The sequence below is a fragment of the Mauremys reevesii genome, linkage group 24, assembly GCF_016161935.1.
Source record: "Mauremys reevesii isolate NIE-2019 linkage group 24, ASM1616193v1, whole genome shotgun sequence".
Lineage (NCBI taxonomy): Eukaryota > Metazoa > Chordata > Testudines > Geoemydidae > Mauremys > Mauremys reevesii.
Window position 1 is genome coordinate 665,705 of NC_052646.1, and position 26,118 is coordinate 691,822.

The 26,118-nt window shown below is 64.6% G+C and overlaps 1 protein-coding gene across 1 annotated transcript; it reads right to left on the bottom strand.

Annotated features, from left to right (window-relative positions):
- Nucleotides 1–8,950: 8,950 nt before the first annotated feature.
- Nucleotides 8,951–25,058, bottom strand: TRIM46 (tripartite motif containing 46). The gene is made up of 10 exons (XM_039512819.1): nt 24,946–25,058; nt 22,407–22,662; nt 20,962–21,305; nt 20,226–20,369; nt 19,024–19,119; nt 18,561–18,814; nt 18,232–18,353; nt 13,630–13,929; nt 10,143–10,440; nt 8,951–9,813 (listed from the first exon to the last, which is right to left on the bottom strand). The coding sequence occupies exons 1-10, from the start codon at nt 25,006–25,008 to the stop codon at nt 9,438–9,440; spliced, it is 2,253 nt and encodes a 750-aa protein (XP_039368753.1). The 5' UTR covers nt 25,009–25,058; the 3' UTR covers nt 8,951–9,437.
- Between the last annotated feature and the right edge of the window lie 1,060 nt (nt 25,059–26,118).

A 26,118-nucleotide genomic window follows, 5' to 3' on the forward strand; every position in this document is an offset into this window, starting at 1 on the left:
TCCTCATGCTCGTGTGCATTTCCTCAATGAGCCAGTAACATTGTTTGGCCTTTTAACTGTTGTACCTGAAAGGCTGCTTGTGGGAGTTTTCAGCCTCACAACCTGTTTCAGTAACACACACATGGCCAAATGTCGTCAACTTCACATACAACGATAACACTCACAATCCGACGAGTATAACTGTCTAGCAGATCAAGACCTTTAAAATGACACCTCACAAGGCAGACATTGTACACAACACATCCTCATGACATGACAGTGGTGAAGCTTGGGGTGCCAGGGTGTCACACCAACCATCCTCCCTCCACTCACCAGCCTTCTCTTGCCCCTCTAGATCATCTGCTCACGTCTCAGGAAGAACCGTGGGAAGCTGGATCTGCTCAGCTCACAGACCTTGTATGAGCCCAGGAGCGAGCACCTCAACTACCACACCTATGGACACTTCAGCGCCCCTGACAAGAAGCAGAATCCCTTCAGTAACGTAAGCAGCGGGGCCTGGTCCTGCCCTGGGGTGCCCCCTGGCCCAGCGTGTGCCCCAATGCCTGTCCCCGTACACTGCCTGGGTACACCCCGGACGCCGGTGCCCAGTACATGGCAGCCCTGCCAGGCACACGCTGGGGGTGCCAGTGGCTGGTGCTGATGGCAGATGCCCCCGCATTGCTTACTGAGGGGGCAGGGATTCAGTGGGGTGGGGCGGGGGGGGTTGGTCAGCTCATTCCAGAAAATGTCACCAGAGAGAGGAACACAAACTCTGCTGGGCTGGTGGTGGTGGTGGTTTTGGTTAGTGCATGATGGTGGCACAGTGCTTCCTATGGTCCTAATTGTGTCCCACCCAATGCACCCCCCGGGAAAGAGCCGAGGGGAGAGGGTAAAGAGCACGGGGGTGTCCCAGCACCAGAAATGTGAGCACAGGGCCCTGCTGCACTATTCAGCTCGTCGGGGGGGTTGTTTTGGGGGCAATGCAACGGGGGGAGCTCCTGGGATAGATGGGGCGGTGGTTACGGGGTGTGATCCTGTGGGATTATAAGTCGTGGTCTTGGTTTGGTTATGGGGTATGGGCCTGGGGCGGTGCAATGGGGAGTGGGCCTGGGGATTATACAGAAAGGTCCTGGGGGTGGTCCTGGGATGGGGGGGGTGCATGTCCCTGGGGGGGGGCCGGGGAGTGGCCTGACGAGAGCCAGGGGCTCTACAAAGTAGGCTGCCAGAGCCAGGAAATGTTGTTCTCCCCAGTCAGGTGGCTGCAGCCCAGGCCCCGACTGGCCCCAGCCCCCTTCGCTGTGTTAATCACTCACAGGGCAGCTCCCGGCTGATGTGAAACCAGCAGCTAAACAAACAGCAGCCAATGGGGCAGGCCGGTGACTCTGCCCTCCCCGCCCCCACGGCTCTGCCCGGGTCTCTGGGGGCCGCTAGTCCTGTCCCTGCCATGGCCTGGCCTGCCCTGGGCAGCACCAGCGTCCCCGTCCCTGCCTGCCCACTGACCGGCCCCCAGCCCTGCTGGCTTCTCCGTCCCTGGCAGGTCCTGTGGCCAGACAGGACGTTTGCTGAACGTTCGGCCCTAGTTCAGCAGGAATTCACTGGCCTGGGCGAGACGGGAGGTCAGATTCACTAGACGGTCACCACGGGCCTGCCGGCCTGGGACACTCGGACCTGGAATCTGTGATTCCTGCTGCTGTCCGTGGGGGATGAGCCCCCTGCCTTTCTCTAGAGGGGTGGGGGCTGGAGTGGGGCTGGGGTCAGAGGGTGGCACTGTGGGTGGGGGGGTTGAGTGAGGGGGCTGGAAGGAGGGTCAGAGGGTGGCTTCAGGATAGCATTGGGAGTGGGGGCTGGGTGAGGGTGGGGCGATGGAGTGGGGGTGGGGTCGCAGAGCGAGGCTGTGGGGCAGGGATGAGGGGTGGGGTTGCAGGATGAGGTTGTGGGGCAGGGATGGAGTAGGGTGGGGGTGGGGCTGATGCCTGGCTCCGAGAAGTCGCTCTACCAATGGTTGCCTTGGCAGTGCCGGCTGCGTCCCCTGCTCAGGGCGGCCTGGCTGGGCTCTGCCCCTGGCACCGTGCCCATGGAGCCCAGGCGGCCCCGCTCCTGCCCCGGGACGGGGGGTTAGTGTAACTCTCACGCCCAGCTGGAGGCTCCCGGCTGGGGGCAGCCTGCCCTGACGGACCCTGGCTGGAGCCAGGCCCTGTGCTCCCAGGAACGCTGGGCTCCCTCAGCCGAGCTCATCCCTGCTGACCGGTGGGAGGCAGCCGAGGCCTGGGCTGTGCCCTGTGCAGAGCCCGACGTGGCAGGTGCCCTTGGGGAGGGCGGCATGGGCTGGAGCAGGCAGAGTCTGTATGTGGGGCTCTGATTTTCCCTCCCCAGCCCCGTGGGGCCCCAGCAGCCCACAGTGGGTGGCTGGTGCCTCCTCGGCTCCACATCTGTCCCCCTGTGACTGAACAGCTGCCCCCTCGCCCCCGGCTCCGGCCCGGCACAGCTGGCTGGTGCCACAGGCATGCCAGGGCTGCCAGGAACTCTGCCAGGGACTGGGGGGGCTGTCAGGGTAGTGGGTCACTCTGCTGTTAAATGGCCTTAGCCAGGCCAGCGTTGGGATGGGGGTCACTTTCTCCTGGCCCCACCATGTGCCCCCCATGCTGCTGTGGGGCGGCAGAGCTGGAGCGGTCCCTGAGGTGTCTCCCTGCTGGCAGGGATGGGGTGGCCGGTATCAAACGTGACTGGGGCCTGTTCCTGGCCCCAGAGCCCCGGTTTCCATGCCGACAGGGGTACGTGGTGGTTGCCTGGCTGGGGGTCCTGGTTGCCAGGTAATGGTGGATTGGCCTAGCCTGACTAACCCCATCCCCTCTGCTTCCCCCCAGATCACCGCCGACAATGGCACCAACGCCTTCTACACCAATCCTGCCATGTTGTCCTAGGCTCTCTAGGGGCACCACCCCGAGGACCTGCGGGAACAGAGCTCCCAGCATCGCCACGTGCTTCCTGCAGCTGGACTCCAGGGTGCCGGGCGGGTTCCCAGCTGGTGGTGGGAGCGAGCATCAGACAGTTCTGGAGCAGCCAAATTCGAATGCATGAAGGAACTGGATGAACAATGCAAGGGAAGGACCCTCCTCTCTGCCTCCCCCTAATTCCAAGCCTCTCCTGCCTGCAATCACTTGCCAAATGCTGTATCCTGCCATGAGACCCCCAGTGTGCAGTGTTCAGGTTCCAGGGGTCGCGTTTGCCTGCACGGCTGGACTGGGGCTCCATTTTTATAATGTGTTCTGTAACCACGCGGCTCTGTGATGGCCGCCCCGCCATGACGCCCCCCGTCACAATGTCCTTGGGAAGGTCTGTATTTATAGTGCTTCACAATAAAGGGATCTCTGCTGAGTCAGGCTCTAGGCTGGTTTTCTCCTGCCCCTCTCGGACCTCTGCTTTGGCAACGCTGCCTGCAGGGTGGGCTAATCAGCTCCACAGTCCATGGGCGGGGGCTGTGGGACCGGTATCCTTCAGAGCCAGCACCGCCCAGCTCACGCCCAGCAAGTCATCCCGCCATCTAGGGCCAGGGTACTGTCACGGAGTGTGGGGGAGTCAGGGTCCTGCACCCTTCTGCCTGCGATTCACCAGGACTCTCAGCCAGCCAGTAAAGCAGAAGGTTTATTTAGATGCCAGGAACACAGTCCAACCCAGGTCTTGCAGGCACAGATAACAGGATCCCCCCTGTTAGGTCCATCTTGGGCCCCAGGAGCCCCACAGCCCCCATTGGGGAATCAGAGCCCTGTCTGTCCTTCCCTTCCTTCCCCAGCCAGCTCCAGTCTGCCCAACCCCCTCTCCCGGGCTAGGAGGTCACCTGACCCCTTTGTCGCCAACACCTTCAGCCGGCACCTTTGCAGAAGAGGGGCCCAGGCCATCAGTTGCTAGGAGACAGAGTGTCGGGCATTCAGGTGCACTGGCCCCCTTCCTCTGCAGCAATCACACCCCCTGATCCACCACCTGGATACCTAAGAACTGCACAGGGGGACACTGAGGCACCAACCCAGCATTCACAGACCCCAGTAAGAACAGTCCCACTTCGTCACACCAGGGTACCCCTGCATGAGGTGCCCTCTCCTGCTCTGACAAGGGGAGCTCAGTACCTGGTCAGAGCAGAAGGGCAGCGAAAACGCACCAAGGAAATGGCTGGGCAGGTGTAAAATGGCCTCAAGGAAAAGTCTGGCTCTGCGAGTGGTCTCGGTGTGACCAAGAACCCTGGCAGTACCCAGAATCCTGCTGGTATTTCAATGGGACTGAACTGCAGTAAACGGGGTTTCATGGTGGCCACACGTAACCAGCAATGGCCCCAAAGGTGAATTGGACGAGAGGAGGAGGGGGCCAGAAAGCCGTCGTGAGGGGCTAGAACAGACCCAGCTGCCCTCGCACCAACATTAGAAATACCTGTGAGCTGCTGTCATGGCCGACCCCCGCCCCCCGCCCCGGTTGCTTTAACCTGGCCTAGTGCACTGACCTTCCTGAGCCCGGTGTCTCCAGTGGGGGGGCCCTTCAAGGGCCGCCCAGGACCCAGTTGTTTTGAGCCCCGTAGGCTGAGCCGCCTTTCCATGGCCGGGGCATGGGCCTGCTTGGGCAGCGCTGCGTGTTCCTGCGACTGGCCCGGGCAGTGCCCCTGGGAGAGGGCAGGGACGGGCACACAGGGAGGGTGACACACAGGGAGGTCGCCAGGCTTCCTGGCCAGGGCTGGATTAACCCACTGGGGTCCTGGCACAACACACGTAGGGGCCCTACCTACGCGGCGCCAGCCTGCGCACTCCCTGCAGCTGGGCTGGCCGAGCTGTGGCTGCCCCGGGGCCGGCTGCGTGTCCTGTTGCTGCTCGGGGCGCTGCTCATTGTGACTGGCGGGGGGCGTGTCGTACCTCCACTCACCTTTCCCTGGCCATAGAGTGTACCGTGTGGCTGTTTGTCAGCCCCCCAGGGCCCTCCTGCCACGTGTGGGCCCCAGGCGCACACCTAGTGCATGTATGTGTTGATCCAGCCCTGTTCCTGGCACTGGGCACCACTGGCCCCAGGCCAGTCCCTGGGGAAGGGTCGGAGCAGTGGCTGCCCTGGCCCTGTGATGGGCTGGGTGGGGCTGTGCCAGCCCTGGGCTCCCGTTCTGCAGGGCAGCTGGATTTCTCAGGAGCTGATCGGCTCTTGCTGGGGATCGGGGCCCATGGCGGAGCCGCCCTTCAGTGCCATTTCTTACTGGTTCACAGCATGTGATGGGGAGAAACTGCCTGACACTGTCCTCCTCCCTCCAACTATGTGCAGAGGTGTGGAGCCAGGTGTGACGCAGGAGGGAGCAGGTGGACTGACCTGGGAATGTGGTTTAGTTTTACTGGGACAGTCTGCATGGGGGATGGGAGAGCAGGGGTGACTTTAGGTGCGGGAAGGTACCTGAGCCTGTAACCTGAGCCAGGAGGGGATGGGGTGAGTTGAAACCTTTGCCCTGGAAACTTGACAAAGGGAGGGAGCCTGCTGGAGGGGTTTTTGGTTTCAGTTCTGGGCTGGCTGGGAAGAGGCAGGGAACCCCAAGTCTGGGGTCTAAGATCCTTGCCCCCTAGAGGGACCGGGCTGAGGGGTTCTGGTTGTACCTACGAGCCCTGCTTGGGACTGTGTTCCTGTCATCTAATAAACCTTCTGTTTTACTGGCTGGCTGAGAGTCCCGGTGAATCGCAGGAAGTGGGGGGTGCAGGGCCTGACTCCCCGACACTGCGTGACACCAGGCGCCCAGCCTGGGACAATTGAGATTCATGAGCTGGGCTGGGCAAGGCACTGGGCAAACACCGAAATGCCAGAAAGCAAGGCAACAAAAGTTAATAGTTATGTAGGGAAATGACTGTGGGGCTAGGCCCAGGGCACGGGGCCAGGCAGCACCACCCCAGGTACATAAAAATAGCCACACTGGGTCAGACCAAAGGTCCATCTAGCCCAGTATCCTGTCTGCCGACAGTGGCCAGTGCCAGGTGCCCCAGAGGGAGTGAACAGAACAGGGAATCAGCAAGTGATCCATCCCGTCGCCCTTCCCAGCTTCTGGCAAACAGGGGTCAGGGACACCATCCCTGCCCAGCCTGGCTAATAGCCATTGATGGACCTGTCCTCCATGAAGTGATTTACCCAGTGAGCCCCGGACAGGACCCCGGCATGGGGACAGGCAGACCCAGTAGATCCTCTGGGTACAGCCAAGGGCACGGTGCCAGCCAGAGCCTCAGGTGCCTGGGCCCCCGGGCACCCCTGGCCTGGGTCAGCACAGGCAGCACAGCTGGGCCAGGAGCCTGGGTCTCTCCCTCAGGGCTTCTCTCTTCCCTGCTCAAAACTGAGTCCCACACGCTGGGCGGAGGTGCTGCCATGTGTAAACAAGCCACCTTCCATTCCTGGGGGGCTGGCACGGCGCCAGGGCTGCCTGTCCTGCCCAGCCATCGCTAGGCTCAGCAGGGCCCTGGGCGGGATCTGAACCAGCGCTGCCCACCCTGCCCCCAGCGCCCGGCCCACCCTGCCTTGGCAATGCCGCACACTGGACACGGGTGTGTAACAGATGCGTATCACCCGCCTGCCACAGCCCCTTTCCCTTTCCCGCTGAGTGGCTGACCGAGGAATGGCGACAGGGCAAGACGTTTCCTCCACAGCCTGCGGCCAAAACCCTCCCACCTCCAGAGCCCCCCCCCGAGAGTGGCTGTCCCTCCCCTCCACACCACAGCCCCCTGCCCCCTGGGAGGGCTCCCCTCCAGCCCCACAGGGCCCCTGCTCCTCTCTCCCAAGGGGCTCCAAGGCATCACAGCTGGACGGACTCCCTGGGGTGCCAGGCAGCCCCTGCCCAGGGGCACGAGCCTCCTCCCCTCCCCAGGGCTCACCTGGAAATCCCCTGGCACTGAGCCAGCCACACTCAGGCCCTGAGGCCCCAAACCGTGCCCTGCTCCGGGAGCTGGACGCCCAGTGCCAGCAGCTGGCTCCTAGCGGGCCCATCGCTGAGCCAGGCTGGAGTTTGCAGGCTGTGCTGGATACGGGGGGGGGCCCGTAACACCAAGACACGTCCTGCTCTCGCTAGTGGGCATGAGCCCCCCAGGGAATCTGTGCAGCCCTTTGCCATCCCCCCCCCCCCGGCACCACAGGGGCTGGAACTAGGAGGGCTGGGGGGCTGCTGCACCCCCTGGCTTGAAGTGGTTCCGTCATATACAGGTTACAGTTTGGTTCAAGGCTCTCAGCTCCCCCACTGTACAAATTGTTCCGGCAGCCCTGCCCTGCACCCCCCATTCCCAGCCACCTGCGTAACTCTGGTGTTCCCAGCCCAACAATGATCTTCTATGACTCTTTACACCCCTCATAAACCTTTACAGCCCCCACGACAAGCACATGCCACGGGAAGGCTGGGCAGGGATACGAAGTGATGCCCCAGGTGCCCCACCCCGGTGCTGCCTGCAGAGCCCGTGTCTGGGGCCGTCCGAGGGCCGGGCGAGCAGGCAGCACACTCCCAGCTACGTGTCCACAGCCCTGCACTGTGCCCAGGCGTGCGGCTGCCCCCTGCTGCCCAGCGCATGGGGCCACACGGCCAGAGTGTAGGGTTGGCACCGCGGTGCATGGAGCTGTCCGTACAGCAGCCCCTCCCCTGGCTCCCGGTGTCCATCCCTGGGCTGACATTGCCCTCTGCCGGCCGGCCGTAGCGGTGCAGCGCAGTGTCTGCCACCCACAGGCCTCTTCGGGTGCACTCCTGACTGCACAGACCACCAGGGAAGCCACCTTCACCCCCAGGGCCAGGGCCCCCTGCTAACGGGGGGAGCGGGGCCAGTGTAGCAGAACCCAGGCCAGGCGTGGGCTCTGGGCAGTCCCCCCAGCAGCTACCAGCAATTCCTGTACAGGTACCATGGCCTAGTGGTGAAAGCAGGGTGAGGCGTCATGGGCTCTGTTCCCCCTCTGCCACTGATTGACTTGGGCAAATCTCTTTACCCCCACGAGCTCCTCCCTGTGGCGGTTGGGATGTCCAAGGTCTCTGGGGCAGCTGCTGGAAGCTGCTATACAAAGGCCAAAGATTTGTACGAGGGAGATGGGCCCAGATGTGTATAACCAGCCTGAGCGAGCCTGGATGCCCAGCAGTGGGGGTGGCACAGCCCGGTGACAATTGCTGCTCCTGGAGTCTCTGGCACTGCAGTTTATTGTAGGAAACCATGAAAATACAGCAATTGCACAGGACAGACCCCATGAGACCCCAAGACTCTGGGAGCTTCCAGTGCCGGAGCCCAGGTCCTGAGAGGCCTCGGCCCTGCCAGCCCCAGCCAGCCCAGCGCCTGCCCCCTGCCCATGGCACAGGCTGCGGAAGGATAAAAGTCGGTGGATTTGCTCCTTGGCGCTTTGCTGTTTGTGGAGGTGAAGCTGCACTAGGCTCCCCCCGCCCCCCGGGAAGGAGGTGTGTGCAGGATGCTGGCACAGCGGGCAGGGAGGTGCCGGGCGCACTTCATGCTGGTGCCGTAGGGATATCACGGGACAGGTGCAGCAGGGCAGGGCTTGGGAGCCTGGGGGTCAGGGTGAGACCCCTCTGTGCTCTTCCATCCTCCCGTGCACATGATGAGATGCTTCCAGCAGGCCCCAGCCTGGGGAGGGAGCTTCGTTCTGCAGCCTGGTGCCCCCCCAGCGAGAGGGGCTCTCTGCATCCCTCTGCCATCTCCCTTCCCCACTACCCCTGCAGAGCCGTGCTGAGGGAGCCGCAGGATGAGCCCTGGCTCTGGGCAGCAGCTGGACTGGCTGGGTCAACGATTAGCCTTTAAAACACCCTCTGCCCCACCCAGCCCAACCTCCCCCAGCCCGGGGCCCAGCCTGCCCCCACCGCAGGCTCAGGCAGCTCCCCAGCTCCCCCTCTCAGGCGCAGGCACAGCGGCTGGCTGCTGCTCCCTGGTCCTTGTGGAGGGAGGATCTCAGGAACGTGACACCGGCCCAGGCTCTGCCCGGTGCCCTCAGCACACACAGCTCAGACTCCCAGGTGAAACGCTGGCAGGCTGTGGGGAGGAGCTGGGGGGGGGACCAAAGTGGAGCAGTGTGGCCCAAACCCTCCCCTCACAATCCAACAGAACAGGAAGGATTCACAAGCCCAGCATGGAGACGCGGGGGAGGAGAGCCGGGCTCTCCTGGCTCCCGAGGCCTCAGCTCAGGGCTGGGGCCCACGCTGGCAGGGGTCTGCCCTACGCCGCCCTTCTGCTGTCACTGTAGCCTGCGCTCCGGGCCTGGGGACTGAGGCCCTAAACCGGCCCCATGTCAGAGCCTCACTCTCCTCCCCAGCTCTGTGGCCCCCTCGTTAACCCCGCAGGCTGGAGCTCAGCGCTCCCCAGAGCTGGTCCCTCGCCGGTCGGAGGGCAGGGCTCGGGCGGCTCCCCCTGGCGGCATGTCCGCAGCACACAATCCCACTGCCGGCAGCTGGCCCGAGGTCGAGCCCCAGGCGGTGTGTGCCAGGGGCCGGCTCAGTCCAGCTTGGAGAGGCCCCCGATGGTCACTTTGCGCTCCTGCTTGCTGGCCACCAGCTCCTGCAGCTGCAGGGCCCCGCCCCCGATGAAGCAGAAGGCCGGGCAGACGGGGCCCGAGCAGTCCACGCTGCACTCCCACAGGCCGCGGAAGGAGACGGCGTCGTAGAAGGTCACCTTGCCCCGCTCGTAGTCCAGGCAGATGCCGATGCGGGGGGGCAGGGGGATGGTGCAGCCGCTGGGGTCGCGGGAGGTGAGGGCCGAGCCGTGGGACAGCAGGATCTTGCCCATGCCGATGGTCAGGAAGGCGTATGGGGGGGGCGCGTCCACGGTGGCGTCCTCCGCCCCGCTGTCGTGCCCGCTGTCTGGGTCGTACCTGCCCGGCGAGAGGGGGAGCGTGAGCGCATGGTGCGGACGGACGCACGGACGGATCCACCCCAGAAGATCCCATCCCCTGGGGCATGGCAGCCTCAGACAGAATGGGCTGAACCCCGCCCCCCCAATCTCTGCCCAGTTAGCGCCCAGGCCCCTGCCTCGGGGAGCAGGAATCAGGCCAAGGGCTTAGCTGCAACGAGGAACCGGAGGGAGGGAGCTCCAGAGGGCCCGGCAGTGATACGGGAGCTCCAGCCCGAGGCCCAGGGACCTGGGGGTGTCGCCGTGCCCTGCCCCTCCCCCCAGCATGGCTGGCCCAGCTCCTGCACTCACCTGGGGCTCACCACCTCCTGCGGCACCTGGAACCACTCCTGCAGCTTGCTCTCCAGCCCCACCCCCACCTTGACCAGGTAGGAGCTGGGGTCCACGCAGCAGGCCCAGTAACTCCGGCCCTGCGTGACGGCCACGTCGCCGATGAGCAGGTCGATGGAGAGGTGGCAGCTAGTCATGAGGCGCTCGGCGGCGAAGAGCATGGGCAGGCCAGGCACGCTGCGCACGGCCCGCTGGTCCTTGCTGATGGCCAGGCGCTCCCGGTTGAAGCCCCAGCGGTTGTCGAGGAAGAAGTTCAGGACTGAGAAGGGGGAGAGAACAGAGAGTGGGGAGGGGCTGAGAGACAAGGAGCGGCCCCACACCTCTGCGGGCTCCTCTCCTGGGGGGACGCAGGGGGCACGTGTGACTCCTCAGGGGCGCAGCAGCCTGGGCTTCCCCCTAGCTGGGAGTCCCGCAACCCTGGGTCGAGTGCACGTGAGTCTCAGACTCGGGACGCTCACTGCACTTCTGGGGCTGGGCGACTCCCAAGGTGCATCCCCATGGAGATCCCCAGGGCTGGCCCAGAGCCTGCCACCTGCAGCGCACAGATGTGTGCAGTGGGAGGAGTGGGCAGGTAGGTCCCCCACACCTGGCACGGGCGGCGCAGGGGGTATAATAAGAACGGCCCTACTGGGTCAGACCAAAGTCCATCTAGCCCCGTGTCCTGTCTGCCGACAGTGGCCAGTGCCAGGTGCCCCAGAGGGAGTGAACAGAACAGGGAATCAGCAAGTGACCCAGCCCCTGGAGCCCATTCCCTGCTCCTGGCAAACAGAAGGGAAGGAAGGGGGTTAAAGATCATCAGCTCCCACAGCATCTAGACACTGAGGTTTTAGGCCGCTTCAGAGTCCTCATCCTTCGTAATCCCTGCGGCGTATCACAGCCCCAGCGCATGGGTTGGGGCATCTGGTAACAGCCATGAGGAACAGTGCTCAGGGACTGCTGCCAAGGTGCCTCTGGGGTTGGGTACAGCAGCTGGCTGATAGCCAGATAGCAACCCAGTGCTGAAATGCAGCCATCTCTGGGGCGGGACTCATCAGATGATTGAATGTATATCAAAGTCTTTTGCAAAATAATTTATTTGTATTATTTCACCTAGAAAAAACTCAGGTTTTGAGTTAAAGCAGGTGGAGGGACGGGAGAGAGTATATAGTGAAAGATTGATTTAAAAAATGTCAGAAAAATATTCTGAAAACAGGAGATTCCTATAATCTCATAAGAACGGCCCTACTGGGTCAGACCAAAGTCCAATCTAGCCCAGTATCCTGTCTTCCAACAGTGGCCAGTGCAGGTGCCCCAGAGGGAATGAACAGAACAGGTAATCATCAAGTGATCCATCCTCTGTCGCCCATTCCCAGCTTCTGGCAAACAGAGGTTAGGGACACAATCCCTGTCCAGCCTGGCTAACAGCCATTGATGGACCTATCCTCAATGAATTTATCTAGTTCTTTTTTAAACCCTGTTACAGTCTTGGCCTTCACAACATCCCCTGGCAAGGAGTTCCACAGGTTGACTGTGTGTTGTGTGAAGAAATACTGCCTTGTGTTTGTTGTAAACCCGCTGCCTGTTAATTTCATTTGGTGACCCCTAGTTCCTGTGTTAGGAGAAGGAGTAAATAACACTTCCTTATTTACTTTCTCCACATCAGTCATGATTTTATAGACCTCTAGCATATCCCTGCTTAGACATCTTTTTTTCAAGGTGAAAATTCCCAGTCTTATTAATCTCTCCTCATATATATATATCCCCTCACCTGGTGCAGGCGCTGTGTGCAGGTAGCTCCCCCCTCACCTGGTGTGGGCAGCACAGGAGGGAATTTTCCCTCACCTGGTGCTGGCAGCGTGTGTGAGTAGATCCCCCATTACCTGGTGCGGGTGGCGTGTGCAGGTAGATCCAGAGGTGAAAGTAAGCCAGTACAAGCCGGCAAGAGCCAGTACGCCTGCACTAGCTTTCGCTGCGGGAATTTAAAGAGCTCTGGGCTCCCCGAGCCCTTTAAACCCCCCCGGGCTGGGGCCAGATTTAAAGGGCTCTGGGCTGCCATGGCTGCGGTCAGCCCAGAGCCCTTTAACCCCGCCAGCCCGCGGCTCCGGCAGCCGGGCTGGGGCTGGATCTAAAGGGCTCTGGACGGCCGCCGCGGCAGTCAGCCCAGAGCCCTTTAAACCCCCCGCCGCAGCTGAGATTTAAAGGGCTCCGAGCTCTCCGCCGCTGCCGGCAGCCCAGAGCCCTTTGAATCCCGGCCGCGGCTCCAGTGGCCGGGCTGGGGCCAGGATTTAAAGGGCTTGGAGCTCCCCTCAGTGGCAGGAGCTCTTGGCCCTTTAAATACCTGTCCCAGCCCCGCAAAGCTCAGGGTTCCCCGTGGAAGCCGGAGCCCCTGAGCTCTGGGGGCCTCCCAGCTACCTCTGCAGCTGGGAGGCTCTGGTTGATTTAAAGGGCCTGGGTCTCCCAGCCACAGCTGGCACCCCAGAGCCTTTAAATCTTAAGGCCACGCCCCATTCCAGATGAGGCCACGCCCCCATCAGGACTCCGGCAGTACCAGTAAGTCCTGTAAGTTACTTTCACCCCTGGGTAGATCCCCCCTCACCTGGTGTGGGTGGCATATGTGGGTAGATCCCCCCTCACCTGGTGCGGGCGGCGTGTGCAGGCAGATCCCCATCACCTGGTGCAGGCGGCATGTGCGGGTAGATCCCCGAATACCTGGTGCGGGTGGCGTGTGCATGTAGATCCCCCATTACCTGGTGCGGGCGGTGTGCGCATGTAGATCCCCCCTCACCTGGTGCGGGCGGTGTGTGCATGTAGATCCCCCATTACCTGGTGCGGGTGGCGTGTGCATGTAGATCCCCCCTCACCTGGTGCGGGCGGTGTGTGCAGGTAGATCCCCCATTACCTGGTGCGGGCGGCATGTGTGGGTAGATCCCCCATTACCTGGTGTGGGCGGCATGTGCAGGTAGATCCCCCCTCACCTGGTGTGGGCGGCGTGTGCAGGCAGATCCCCCCTCACCTGGTGCGGGCGGCGTGTGCAGGTAGATCCCCCCTCACCTGGTGTGGGTGGCGTGTGCATGTAGATCCGCCCTCACCTGGTGTGGGCGGCGTGTGCAGGCAGATCCCCCATTACCTGGTGCGGGCGGCATGTGCATGTAGATCCCCCCTCACCTGGTGCAGGCGGCGTGTGCATGTAGATCCCCCATTACCTGGTGTGGGCGGCGTGTGCAGGTAGATCCCCTCTCACCTGGTGCGGGCGGCGTGTGCAGGTAGATCCCCCCTCACCTGGTGTGGGCGGCGTGTGCAGGCAGATCCCCCCTCACCTGGTGCGGGCGGCGTGTGCAGGTAGATCCCCCCTCACCTGGTGTGGGCGGCGTGTGCAGGTAGATCCCCCCTCACCTGGTGCGGGCGGCGTGTGCAGGTAGATCCCCCCTCACCTGGTGCGGGCGGCGTGTGCAGGTAGATCCCCCCTCACCTGGTGCGGGCGGCGTGTGCAGGTAGATATCTTCGCTGTACTCCCCGAAGCCGGCCTTGTTGCAGCCCTTGACTCTCAGCACGTAGACGCTGTCTGTGTCCAGGTACTCCACCAGGGTGCTGGTGCCCCGCACCTCCTCGCGCCGCTGCCACAGCTTGAGTGCCTTGGCCTTGCTGTCGCTCTTGCGGAACTCCACGGTGAAGTGCCAGGCGGGCGGCGAGTGCTGGGGCAGGCGCCAGCACAGGAAGATCTGGTCGTAGGCGTAGGTGCGCTGCGTGTCGATCACCGGCGCCTCGGGGGCTGCAGGGAGAGACACAGGCATGAGGGAGCAGGCCCCACACTGGGGGCAGGCGAGCGGCCAGACGCAGGGAGGGGGCATTCCGGACGGACGGACGGACGGACGCACAACCAGCAGGAGGCCAGGGGAATCTGACTGCCGAGAGCTTGTGTGGGCACCAGGGGAGAGAGTCGGGGAGACGGGGGGCGAGCTGCTGAGAGGCTCCAGGGACCAGACAGGCTGTGTGCAAGTGGGGGGAGAGAGAGGCGGGGAGGGAGCAGAGGCTGGAGACACAAGGGAGGATGGAGCTGGAGATGAAACCGGGCACAGCGTGATGGAGGATGGAGGGGGGCATTGGGCAGTGAGGGGTGGAGAGCTGGGACAGAGGAGAGAGAGAAGGTTGGAGAGATGGGAAGAGGATAGTGGGAGATGGAGACACAGGGAGGGAGGAATAGGGACAGGTTGGGTGGGAAGTGCGGGATGGGCACAGAGCAATGGGGGGGAGGATGGGGAGATGGGCACAGAGTGATGGGGGGAGGATGGGGGGATGGGCACAGAGCGCGGGGTGGAGGGATGGGCTGGCAGATGGCGGGATGGGCACAGAAGCGAGGGATGGAGGGTTGGCGGATAGGGGATGGGCACAGACAAGAGACGGAGGGATGGGGGTAGCGAATGGGGATGGGCACAGAAGCGGGGATGGGGATGGGCTGGTGGATGGGCACAGAGTGATGGGGGTGGCGGATGGGGAGATGGCACAGAAGCGGGGGATGGGGATGGGCTGGTGGATGGGGGATGGGCACAGAGTGATGGGGCTGGCGGATGGGGAGATGGCACAGAAGCGGGGGATGGGCTGGCGGATGGGGGATGGGCACAGAACGATGGGGGTGGCGGATGGGGATGGGCACATAAGCGGGAATGGGGATGGGCACAGAGTGATGGGGTGGCAGATGGGGATGGGCACAGAGTGATGGGAGTGGCGGATGGGGATGGCAGAGAAGTGGGGATGAGCTGGCGGATGGGGATGGGCACAGAGCGATGGGGTGGCGGATGGGGATGGGCACAGAAGCGGGGATGGGGATGGGCTGGCAGATGGGGATGGGCGCAGAGCGATGGGGGTGGTGGATGGGGCGATGGCACAGAAGCGGGGGATGGGCTGGCGGATGGGGGATGGGCACAGAGCGATGGGGGTGGCGGATGGGGATGGGCACAGAAGCGGGGATGGGGATGTGCTGGCGGATGGGGATGGGCACAGAGCGATGGGGGTGGCGGATGGGGATGGCACAGAAGGGGGATGGGGATGGGCTGGCGGATGGGGATGGGAACAGAGCGATGGGAGTGGAAGATGGGGATGGGCAAAGAAGCGAGGATGGGGATGGCCTGGTGGATGGGGATGGGCAGGGGCAGATGGGGATGGGCACAGAACGATGGGGGTGGCGGATTGGGGATGGGCACAGAAGTGGGAGATGGGGATGGGCTGGCGGATGGGCACAGAAGGGGGATGGGGAGGGGCACAGAGTGATGGGGGTGGAGGATGGGGGATGGCACAGAAGTGGCGGATAGGGGATGGGCACAGAGCGATGGGGGTGGCAGATGAGGGATGGCACAGAAGCAGGGGATGGGGATGGGCTGACGGATGGGGATGGGCACAGAGCGATGGGGTGGCGGATGGAGGGATGGGCACAGAAGCGGGGATGGGGATGGGCTGGCGGATGGGCACAGAAGCGGGGGATGGGGATGGGCTGGCGGATGGGGGATGGGCACAGAGCGATGGGGGTGGCGGATGGGGGATGGCACAGAAGTGGGGGATGGGGGATGGGCACAGAGCGATGGGGGTGGCGGATGGAGGATGGCACAGAAGCGGGGATGGGGTGGGCTGGCGGATGGGCACAGAAGGGGGATGGGGGTGGGCTGGCGGATCGGGGATGGGCACAGAGCGATGGGGGTGGCAGATGAGGGATGGCACAGAAGTGGCGGATGGGGATGGGCACAGAGCGATGGGGGTGGCGGATGGGGATGGCACAGAAGCGGGGATGGGGATGGGCTGGCGGATGGGGATGGGCACAGAGCGATGGGGGTGGATGGGGAATGGCACAGAAGTGGGGATGGGCACAGAGCGATGGGGGTGGTGGATGGGGATGGCACAGAAGTGGGGATGGGGATGGGCACAGAGCGATGGGGGTGGCGGATGGAGGGATGGCACAGAAGCGGGGGATGGGGATGGGGATGGGCACAGAGCGATGAGGCACAGAGGCGGATGGGGATGGCACGAGCGGGGGATGGGGTGGGCTGGCGGATGGGCACAGAAGCGGGGGATGGGGGTGGGCTGGCGGAAAGGGGATGGGCACAGAGCGATGGGGGTGGCGGATGGGGGATGGCACAGAAGCAGGGGATGGGGATGGGCTGGCGGATGGAGGATGGGCACAGAGCGATGGGGGTGGCAGATGGGGATGGCACAGAAGCAGGGGATGGGGATGGGCACAGAGCGATGAGGGTGGCGGATGGGGATGGCACAGAAGGGGGGGATGGGGGATGGGCACAGAGCGATGGGGGTGGCGGATGGGGATGGCACAGAAGTGGGGATGGGGATGGGCACAGAGCGATGGGGGTGGCAGATGGGGAATGGCACAGAAGTGGGGATGGGGATGGGCACAGAGCGATGGGGGTGGCGGATGGGGATGGCACAGAAGCGGGGATGGGGATGGGCTGGCAGATGGGGATGGGCACAGAGCGATGGGGGTGGCGGATGGGGATGGCACAGAAGCGGGGATGGGGTGGGCTGGCGGATAGGGGATGGGCACAGAGCGATGGGGGTGGCGGATGGGGATGGCACAGAAGCGGGATGGGGATGGGCACAGAGCGATGGGGGTGGCGGATGGGGATGGCACAGAAGGGGGATGGAGGATGGGCACAGAGCGATGAGGGTGGCGGATGGGGATGGCACAGAAGCGGGGATGGGGATGGGCTGGCGGATAGGGGATGGGCACAGAGCGATGGGGGTGGCGGATGGGGATGGCACAGAAGCGGGGATGGGGATGGGCACAGAGCGATGGGGGTGGCGGATGGGGATGGCACAGAAGCGGGGATGGAATGGGCTGGCGGATGGGGGATGGGCACAGCGCGTGGGGGGTGGTGGATGGGGGATGGCACAGAAGCAGGGGATGTGGGATGGGCACAGAGCGATGGGGGTGGCGGATGGGGGATGGCACAGAAGCGGGGGATGGGGATGGGCTGGCGGATGGAGGATGGGCACAGAGCGATGAGGGTGGCGGATGGGGGATGGCACAGAAGCGGGGGATGGGGATGGGCTGGCGGATAGGGGATGGGCACAGAGCGATGGGGGTGGCGGATGGGGGATGGCACAGAAGCGGGGGATGGGGGATGGGCACAGAGCGATGGGGGTGGCGGATGGGGGATGGCACAGAAGCGGGGGATGGGGATGGGCTGGCGGATGGGGGGATGAGGACACAGGGCTGGGCACAGGGAGGGCAGGGGCAGTTCTAGGGGCGGGAGCGTGACTTGCCTCGGGTACTTCAGTGACGACTCAGCAGCGGCCATAGCCTATAAACAAACAGAGGTAGAAGCAAGTCTGAAAAGAGCCCCAGCCGGTGCAGGGCAGGGCCCGGGGTGGGCGCCTGTCGGTCAGGGAGGGCACCTGCCCTGCCCACGGGAGCGCTCCCCCGCAGGGAGTCCTGGCCCAGCCTGGCCCAGCTGGCTACTCACCCTTCTGCATCTGACGCAGGGTCCTGGTCCTGTCTGCTCACCTCAAGTCCCACCGCGCAGGCCCCTGGCCCCACCGTCCTACCCTCTGCCCCTGCCCTGCCTGCAGGGAGCCTGGAGCCCAGAGCGGGAACTGATGCTGGCCGAGCCCCATGGACTCTGGGGCTGGGGACGGCTGGGCCAGGGGACCCGTCTCCTGACTCTACAGGGAGCCCCGAGCCTCCCTGGGTATTTCACATGCCCTGCCTGGCCCCAGAGCGAGCAGCTTCCTGCCAGGAGGGGCAGCCTGGGTAGGGCAGGACAACGCGGTATCCGGGGGCAGGACTCGAAGTGTGGGAGGCTTTGGGGGAGCCCATGAGGCCACTTCTCCCAGAGTCCCTCTCCGGCAGCTACCAGCCCCTGACCCAGCTCCACACAGAAGGGAGGTGTGGGGGTCAGGCTGCCAGACAGCGAGCTCCTGCCCCTCCAGACAAAGCTCCTCCCCCTCAGCATAGAGCTCCTCCCCCTACAGGAAGCCACAGAGGAAGCCCCTCCCCCTCAGCCCAGAGCTCCTCCCCTATGGCTGGCCGCTGGTGGTTCTGCAGCAGGGCTCCAGCCCTCACGTTTACCTTTGATAAAGGTCAGGTCCGTGAGCAGCTTCATCTCTCGGCTGAGGTCCAGCTGGAAGCGGCTGAAGGACGAAGTAGCGGCAGGCCGGAAGCTCTGCAGCGAGTCTGTGGCCCTGACGATCCTGCAGCGACAGGAGATTCAGGCGTTGGGGCTCCCGGTGCCACTAGTGCCCCAAGTCCGTGCTACTCGTGCACCGGCGTCCCTCCCGCTAGCCCACAGAGGTGCCAGGCTCCTCCTGCATGTGTCCCACTGCACTGGGAGACAGGGACAGTGCATGAGCCAGATCCCCGCCCCAGAGACCCCCTGCGGCCCCCGGACGGAACGGTACCTGCTGTGCAGCTGCTTGGCTGCCTGGACAAAGCAGGGGTGGTCAGTCTCCTTCAGCACCTCCTGGGCATAGCCCACCATGCCCGAGTTCTCCAGCATGGCCCGGTGCTCCTGGACCTGGTGGTGCAGGCTGGCCAGCCGCTCCTGCTGGGACTCCTGGATGGCCTGCAGCAGGGCCGCCTGCTTCTCCTCCAGCACCGTGCACAGGCCCCGTATCAGCTGGGAAACCTCTTCCTTGGCCTGGGACCCATTCACCTGCCCAACCAGAGCAGAGTCACCATAGGGCCTCCCTCCACACGTGGGCCCTGCTGCCCCGGGGCTTTGGCACCCGGCCTGGGGGAGCTGGAGGTGCCCTGGGGATGGCGGCACGGTGCCTGGACACCTCCTGCCCTCGCCCCAGAGGGGTGAAGCAGCATCCCCTCCCCCAGCCCTGGCAGTGCCCCTCGCTGGCACCCCTCGCTCACCTCAGTGTGCTTCACTGTCTCCTCCAGCTCCGCAATTTGCAACTGCACTGTGTCCTGGCTGCTCAGGATGTAGGCGAGGCTCTTCGTCAGCTTCTCCTACACGGGCAGTGCGGGCAAATGAGACACACAGGCCACTCGCCTCGCACAGTTCAGTGCATGGGGGGGACAGGGCTCTGAACCCAGCCACCTGGGTGTGCACATTGCACAAGTCAGGCCCTACGCCTGGGCCAACATGAACGGTCTATGAGGATGGTGGTGGGTTTACAAAGGAACCTGACCCTGCACCTCACTGCATGCACCCCGCTCACTGCATCCCTCCACTGCATGCACCTTGCTCACTGCATCCGCTATTACATGCACCTTGCTCACTGCATCCCCTATATGCACTCTGCTCACTGCATCCCCCCACTACATGCACCCCGCTCACTGCATCCCCCCACTACATGCACCTCACTCACTGCATCCCCACTACATGCACTCTGCTCACTGCATACACCTTGCTCACTGCTTCCCCCCACAGCATGACCCCGTTCACTGCATGCACCCCGTTCACTGTCCCCCCCACAGCATGCACCCTGTTCACTGCATCCCCCACTGCTTCCTGCCACAGCATGCACCCAGCTCAATGCATGCACCCCACCACTGCTTCCCCCACACAGCATGCACCCTGCTCACTGCATCCCCCACTGCATACACCTCACTCACTGCCCCCGACAACAGGCACCCCAATCACTGTATGCACCCCCCACACGGCATCCCCACTGCACGCACCTCGCTCACTGCATCCCCCCACTACATGCACCCCATTCACTGCATCCCCCCACTGCATACACCTCGCTCACTGCATCCCCCACACCATGACCCCGTTCACTGCATGCACCCCACTCACTACATTCCCTGTCTGCGCCCTCCACCACTGGTACTGGACACCCACCCTGTGCATGCCCTATTGGTCTGCACCCCCCAGCTCTGGGATGGGATTCCCTCCTCGGGGTACGTCCCACCTGTGTCCCCCAGCTCTGGCAGAGAGACAGACCTCCCTTCCTGCCAATCCCCCATCTGCACCTGCCCATCTCTGCCATGGAGACCCATGCCCCACCCTGTCCATGCCCCAAGTGTCAGCACAAAGATCCCCACCGTCCATACCCACCAAGAGGTGCACCCCCCAGTTCTGGCCTGGGAAGCCCCGGTGCATCCCTTACCCGCAGTGCCTGGTAGGCACTGAGCACAGGTGTGACCTTGTGGCTGGCGTGAGCACGGCGTACACGGCACAACTGGCACACCAGCCGCTGGCAGGTCTTGCAGTAGTGAGTCACCTCCTCCTTGTGCTCCGGACACATCAGACCCTGTGCAGCAAGACCCACGTTCAGCACCAGCGGTCAGGGCTCCCCTTTCCAGCCAACATCCGCCACCCAGCCAGGGTGTGTCAGCATCCCCCTCCCAGGTCGGCCCCCCTTGGCCCCCCTCCCCACCCAGTGCCCCGGGTGCCTCCCCATTCAGAGTGCCCCTCCCTCCCAGCTGCCTCAGCATCCCCCTTCCATCCTCGTGCCCCCCAAATCTTGGCACCCCCACCCAGCGTCCCTGGCATCAGGCCCCTGCCAGCACACGCAGACACCACATCGGTGCGACACTGGGGCTGCCACCGCCCTGAGCGCCTCCAGACGGACAAGATGCATGGAACCCGCCCTGCCCTGTCTCCCCCTGCCGCCCGTGCAGCAGGGACCAGAGGCCTTTTCACCTCGGAGCCATGTTCAGGTGCTCGCTGGCCCCTGTGCTGGGCACGAGGCAGGTGATGTTGGGCCCAGACACACCATCCCCTCCCCCAGGGAGTCCCAGCACCCAAACCTCTCCCCAGCCATGCCCCAGGGTCCCAGTCTGGGGACTCTCACACCCAGGCCTAGCTGGACCCTGGCCTGGGACATCCTGGGCAGCCCCTACCTTGGGCCGGAAGGTGAGGGTGGGTGGCGTGGGCTCGTGCTGGGCCTTCTGGGTGCCCCAGGGGTGGTAGAGTTTGAAGCACTCGTTGCAGAAGCTCGACTTGCACTCGGTGCAGCCCTTGGTAGCCTCCAGCTGGGGGGGTTTGCAGAACTGGCACATGATGGCGGTGCTGATGTTGATGGTCTGGCGGTACCGCTCCACGATCCGCTCCAGCGTCAGGTTCCGGAACAGATTGCCCAGGCCCCGCTCACCCAGGTCCACGTCCCGCTGGCAGGCCGGGCACGGGAAGCTGATGGTCTGGGGGTGCATGCCCCCCCGCTTCCGGCCCGGGTAGGTGCCAAATCCTGGGGGAACCCAGAAGCCTGTCACATGACATCAGCCCTGCCACGGCCAACCTCCTGCCACAGCCATCAACCCCCCTGCCACGGCCACCCCCCCCCACCCCTTCCCTGCCATGGCCACCACTCCCCGCCACGGCAGCCACCCCTCTGCCACGGCTGCCACCCCCCCGCCACCTCTGCCATCCCCCCCCACCCCCCTGCCATGGCCACCACTCCCCGCCACGGCAGCCACCCCTCTGCCACGGCTGCCACCCCCCGCCACCCCTGCCATCCCCCGCACCTCCCTGCCATGGCCACCACTCCCCGCCACCCACCGCCATGGCAGCCACCCCTCTGCCACGGCTGCCACCCCGCCACCCCTGCCATCCCCGCACCCCCTGCCACGGCCCCCACTCCCCGCCCCCACCGCCATGGCAGCCACCCCTCTGCCACGGCCACCCCCACCCCTCCCTGCCATGGCCACCACTCCCGCCCCACCGCCATGGCAGCCACCCCTCTGCCACGGCCACCCCCACCCCTCCCTGCCATGGCCACCACTCCCGCCCCACCGCCATGGCAGCCACCCTCTGCCATGGCCACCCCCACCCTCCCTGCCATGGCCACCACTCCCCGCCCCACTGCCATGGCAGCCACCCCTCTGCCACGGCTGCCACCCCCCCGCCACCCTGCCATGGCCACCACTCCCCGCCCCACTGCCATGGCAGCCACCCCTCTGCCACGGCTGCCACCCCCCCGCCACCCTGCCATGGCCACCACTCCCCGCCCCCCCCGCCCTGGCAGCCACCCCTCTGCCACGGCTGCCACCCCCCACCATGGCCCACACCCCTGCCACAGGGTGCCTGCATCCTCTGCCCCTTGCACAGGCCTGGTTACCCTCCCAGGCCTTGCCGCCTCCTCCTCCTCCTGGCCTCTGAGTGAGCTTCCCCAGTGACTCCCCATGCCAACCTGCACAGACCCCTCCCACTCTGCCAAGGGAGATCGGGAGCCTTCTGCTCCCAATGCCCTCTGGGGGACAGGGGACGTGGAAGCTGCATCCCCCAGACCCTAGGAGCAGGGTCCCCCTGTGGCAGGGCTGGGGATCCCAGGACGTGCCGTTGTCCCCACCTGACTTGAGGAGCCGATCCAGGCGGTCGGGTTTGGGGACGACCCTGCGGCCCATGCGGGGGCTGCGGGTGGCCGGCGTGGAGGCAGGAGAGGTGGGCTCCGAACTGGGGTCGCAGCAGATGTAGCCATGCTGCACGAGGATCTCACTGGCACAGATGTGGCAGACGTTGTGCATGCAGGGCAGGGCCAGTGGCTGCTTGTACATCTCCTTGCAGACAGGGCAGATCAGCTCCCGCTCTATGTTCTTCATGCTGGTCTGGAGAGGGGCCAAGGAGAAGGGTCAGCCCCCCGGGGGAGCAGGACCTGCCTTTCCCTTCCCCCACCAGAGGGGGCGCTGGGGCTCAGTCCTGACCCAGGAGCTCCATGCTGGCAGCCGTATGGGGGAGCCTTTGCTGGGTAGGTATTACAGCCGCTCCCCGGGGGGGGCCCCGCCCGTCCCCCCAGTCTCACTGCCGCTCATTCCAGAAACAGCTGCTAACTGGACGCTTTCAGCAGGTAACAAGAGGTGCCATGTTCCCTGCAAGTGCCCAGCTGGCTCCAGAACCTGCCCAGCCAGCCCCCAGCTAGGCGCATGGTCCCAGACTCCTGCCACACACTCCCGTGGGCTGACCCCAGCTCCCCAGGCTGCTCCTTCTCCATTCCCCGGCCCTCGGAGCAGAGCTCAGGGCGTTTCCCAGAAGGACCCTGGGAACCGCATCTGCAGCAACGCCTGCCTGCCCTGAGCACCTGCCGCACTCCCCATGCTGGAGCCAGGCAGGAGATGCGTTTGGGGGGAGGGGGACAGCTTCCTCTGGCGTGCCGGGCTGGACTGGCCCAGGGTTGGGCAGCAGGAGGGGGGATACACAGCCGGACGGGGCTCTGGTCTGACCCAGGCTTGCAAGGAGTCGGGGCACCTGGCTGGCTGGGCCCATGGGGGTCGAGTGGTTTCCACACTGCGCTTTGCATTCGGAACGGTGGCAGAATTTGCTGCTTCGTTAGCGGGTCTGGGACACGCTGCTTCCCCCAGTTCCCCAAGGGTTCAGTGAGCCGGAGCTGGGTTTGGCCCTTGGTTCTCCCCTCTCCCCGCTACCCCTCCCCATTGCACACACCGGGCCTGTCCACTGCTGCTTTGCGCTGCAATCGCCCACCCAGCCCCCAAACCCGCCCACTTCCAACCCGCAAAGAGCAAAATCCCGGCTCTGTTTATGGCCCAAAGCGACCGAGTGAAGGGCCTGGTGTGGGCCCCAGAGCCAGTCCCAGGGCAGGCCCTGAGTCCCGACTCCCAGCTCCGCCTGGCCGGGCTCTCTAGGAAACAGATGCTGTGTCCTGAGAAGCCCATAAGCTACCAACTCCCCCAGCTGGGAAAGAGCTCCCCCCTGCCCAAACCACACGGCTCCCTCTGCCCCGAAACCCCATTCACGGACCCTCCGCTCCTGGCTCGACTGCCCCTGCTGCTACCCCTTGTGTGGCCGGCACGTCCCAGGTGCATCTGGCCCGTTCGGTGCGCGCCGCAGACACACACACACCCGCAGCTGCACAATACAGCGGGGGATTGAGGCAGCCAGTGCGGAGCCTGCAGCCTGCCAGGGCCATCCATCTCCTGGCCACGGAGGGGCAGATTACAAAGCCCAGGCAGTCGCCCTGCTCCCAGACCCCCGCGGTGGGGCGGGGGGGGGGGGGCTGTCAGCTGGCCAGGGCCCGCACTCACCTTGCTGCATCTCTTGGATGCCATGTCTGCCTCCGGAGAAGGGGCGCAGCTGACACAAAGCGAGGGGGGAGGAGGAGGGGAGATGGTGAAGGGAGGGGCAGGGGGAGAAGGGGGCAGGGCAGAGACAGCAGCCGGACTGGGCCAGGGCTGCTGCCTGGCATCCAGCCCTGGGAGCGCCTGCATAGGGTTGCCATGGAGACTGAGATCTGCATGGATGCTCGGGATCCTTCTCAGCCCCTGGGGAAGGAGGGTCCAGGGAAGGGATGGAGGCGACTAGGGAGAGGGGGCAGCAGTGCCCAGGCTGGGGATGAGGGAGCTGGGGCAGGGCAGTGCCTAGGGCGGCTGCTGGATTCAAGCATCTCACCCCCAGAAGCAGCTGGTCTGGTTCCTGCTCACCCCCATCCCATGCCACCATCATCACACCCTCCATCACCACCATCTCTCTACCCTCCCCCGTGCATTGCACGCCCATCCCCCATACACTACACACCCAGTCATCCCCGTGCATTGCACACTGTTATCCTTTGCACTGTACAATCATCCTCCTGGCCCCTGTACACCTCATCTTCCGTGCAATGCACACCGATCACACTCGTGCATTGCACACCCCACCCCCGTGCAATGCAACCAGTCACCCCCGTGCAATGCACACCGATCACACTCGTGCATTGCACACCCCACCCCCAGTGCAATGCACACCAATCACCCCCGTGCAATGCAACCAGTCACCCCCGTGCATTACACACCGATCACCCCCGTGCATTGCACACCCCATCCCCCCCATCACGAGGCGTGCCCCCACCCCCGTCCGAGGAGCCGCTCTCCTCCCCCAGGCAGCCCCCAGCTGCTCACACTGATCCGGACGAGCGCATCCATGATGGAGGTGAAAGTCTGCAGCTCCTCGCCCTCCGCCATGGCTCCGGGCCGCCCCAGGCCGGGCTCCGGTCCCGACGGCAGCGCGGCGGCGGCGAACACCCCAGTCTGCGGCGGGGAGGGCGCACGGAGGAGACGAGCTGAAGCAGGGAGCGGTGCGCATGCTCCCGGGTCCAGCTCCGGCCCTGGGGGGAGTGCGGTGGGGGTAGGGGCGAGGGGCTAGTACGGGGGGGAGGAGGGGCTGGCACCGGGGGGGGCAGGGTTGCCCCCCTGCACCTGCAGACAGAGGAGGGGGCTGGCACGGGGGCAGAGTTGCCCCCCTGCACCTGCAGACAGAGGAGAGGGGCTGGCACTGGGGAGAGGGGAACGAGGGGCTGGTACCAGGGGGCAGGGTTGCCCCCCTGCATCTGCAGACAGAGGAGATGGGCTGGCACCAGGGGGGAGGGGCTGAGGGGCTGGCACTGGGGGGGAAGGGTTGCCCCTCTGCACCTGCAGACAGAGGAGAGGGGCTGGCACTGGGGGGAGGGGAATGAGGGGCTGGTACCAGGGGGCAGGGTTGCCCCCCTGCATCTGCAGACAGAGATGGGCTGGCACCGGGGGGGAGGGGCTGGCACCGGGGAGGCAGGGTTGCTCCCCTACACCTGCAGACAGAGGAGAGGGGCTGGTGCCCTTAGGGCAGCGCTGCCCCACTCCTCACAGGGCTGCTCCTTGTGTGCCAGGGGGCAGCAGCCAGTGCCGGGGATGGGAGAGCAGGGCAGAGGCAGCCTGGCTGGGGTTACTAGCCGAGCCTCAGACACCCCAGCGCCAGGACACCCACCCCCCTCAGCTCAGGGCCGTTCCCAACTGTAGAGCTGTTGGCCCCACAGTCTGCTTGGGGCTCTGGGGCCCCGTGAAATCCCCTCCCTGCCACGGTCCACACCCCTGCCACTGGATGTTCCGAGACTCCGCTGCCCGGGTGTATGATCTGAGTGCTGGCCTGGGAGCCAGGCTCCCCCATCCGCCCAGCTCTGCTGGGGATCTCAACAGAGAGGGGAGTTCGGCTGCCAGCGCAGCCACTGGTTAGTGCCCGCTGTCATGGAGGTTGGGTGCAACGGGGACTCTTGCTGGGAGCCCGTCTTTGTTCCCCAGACCTGCAGAAGAGCTCTGTGGAGC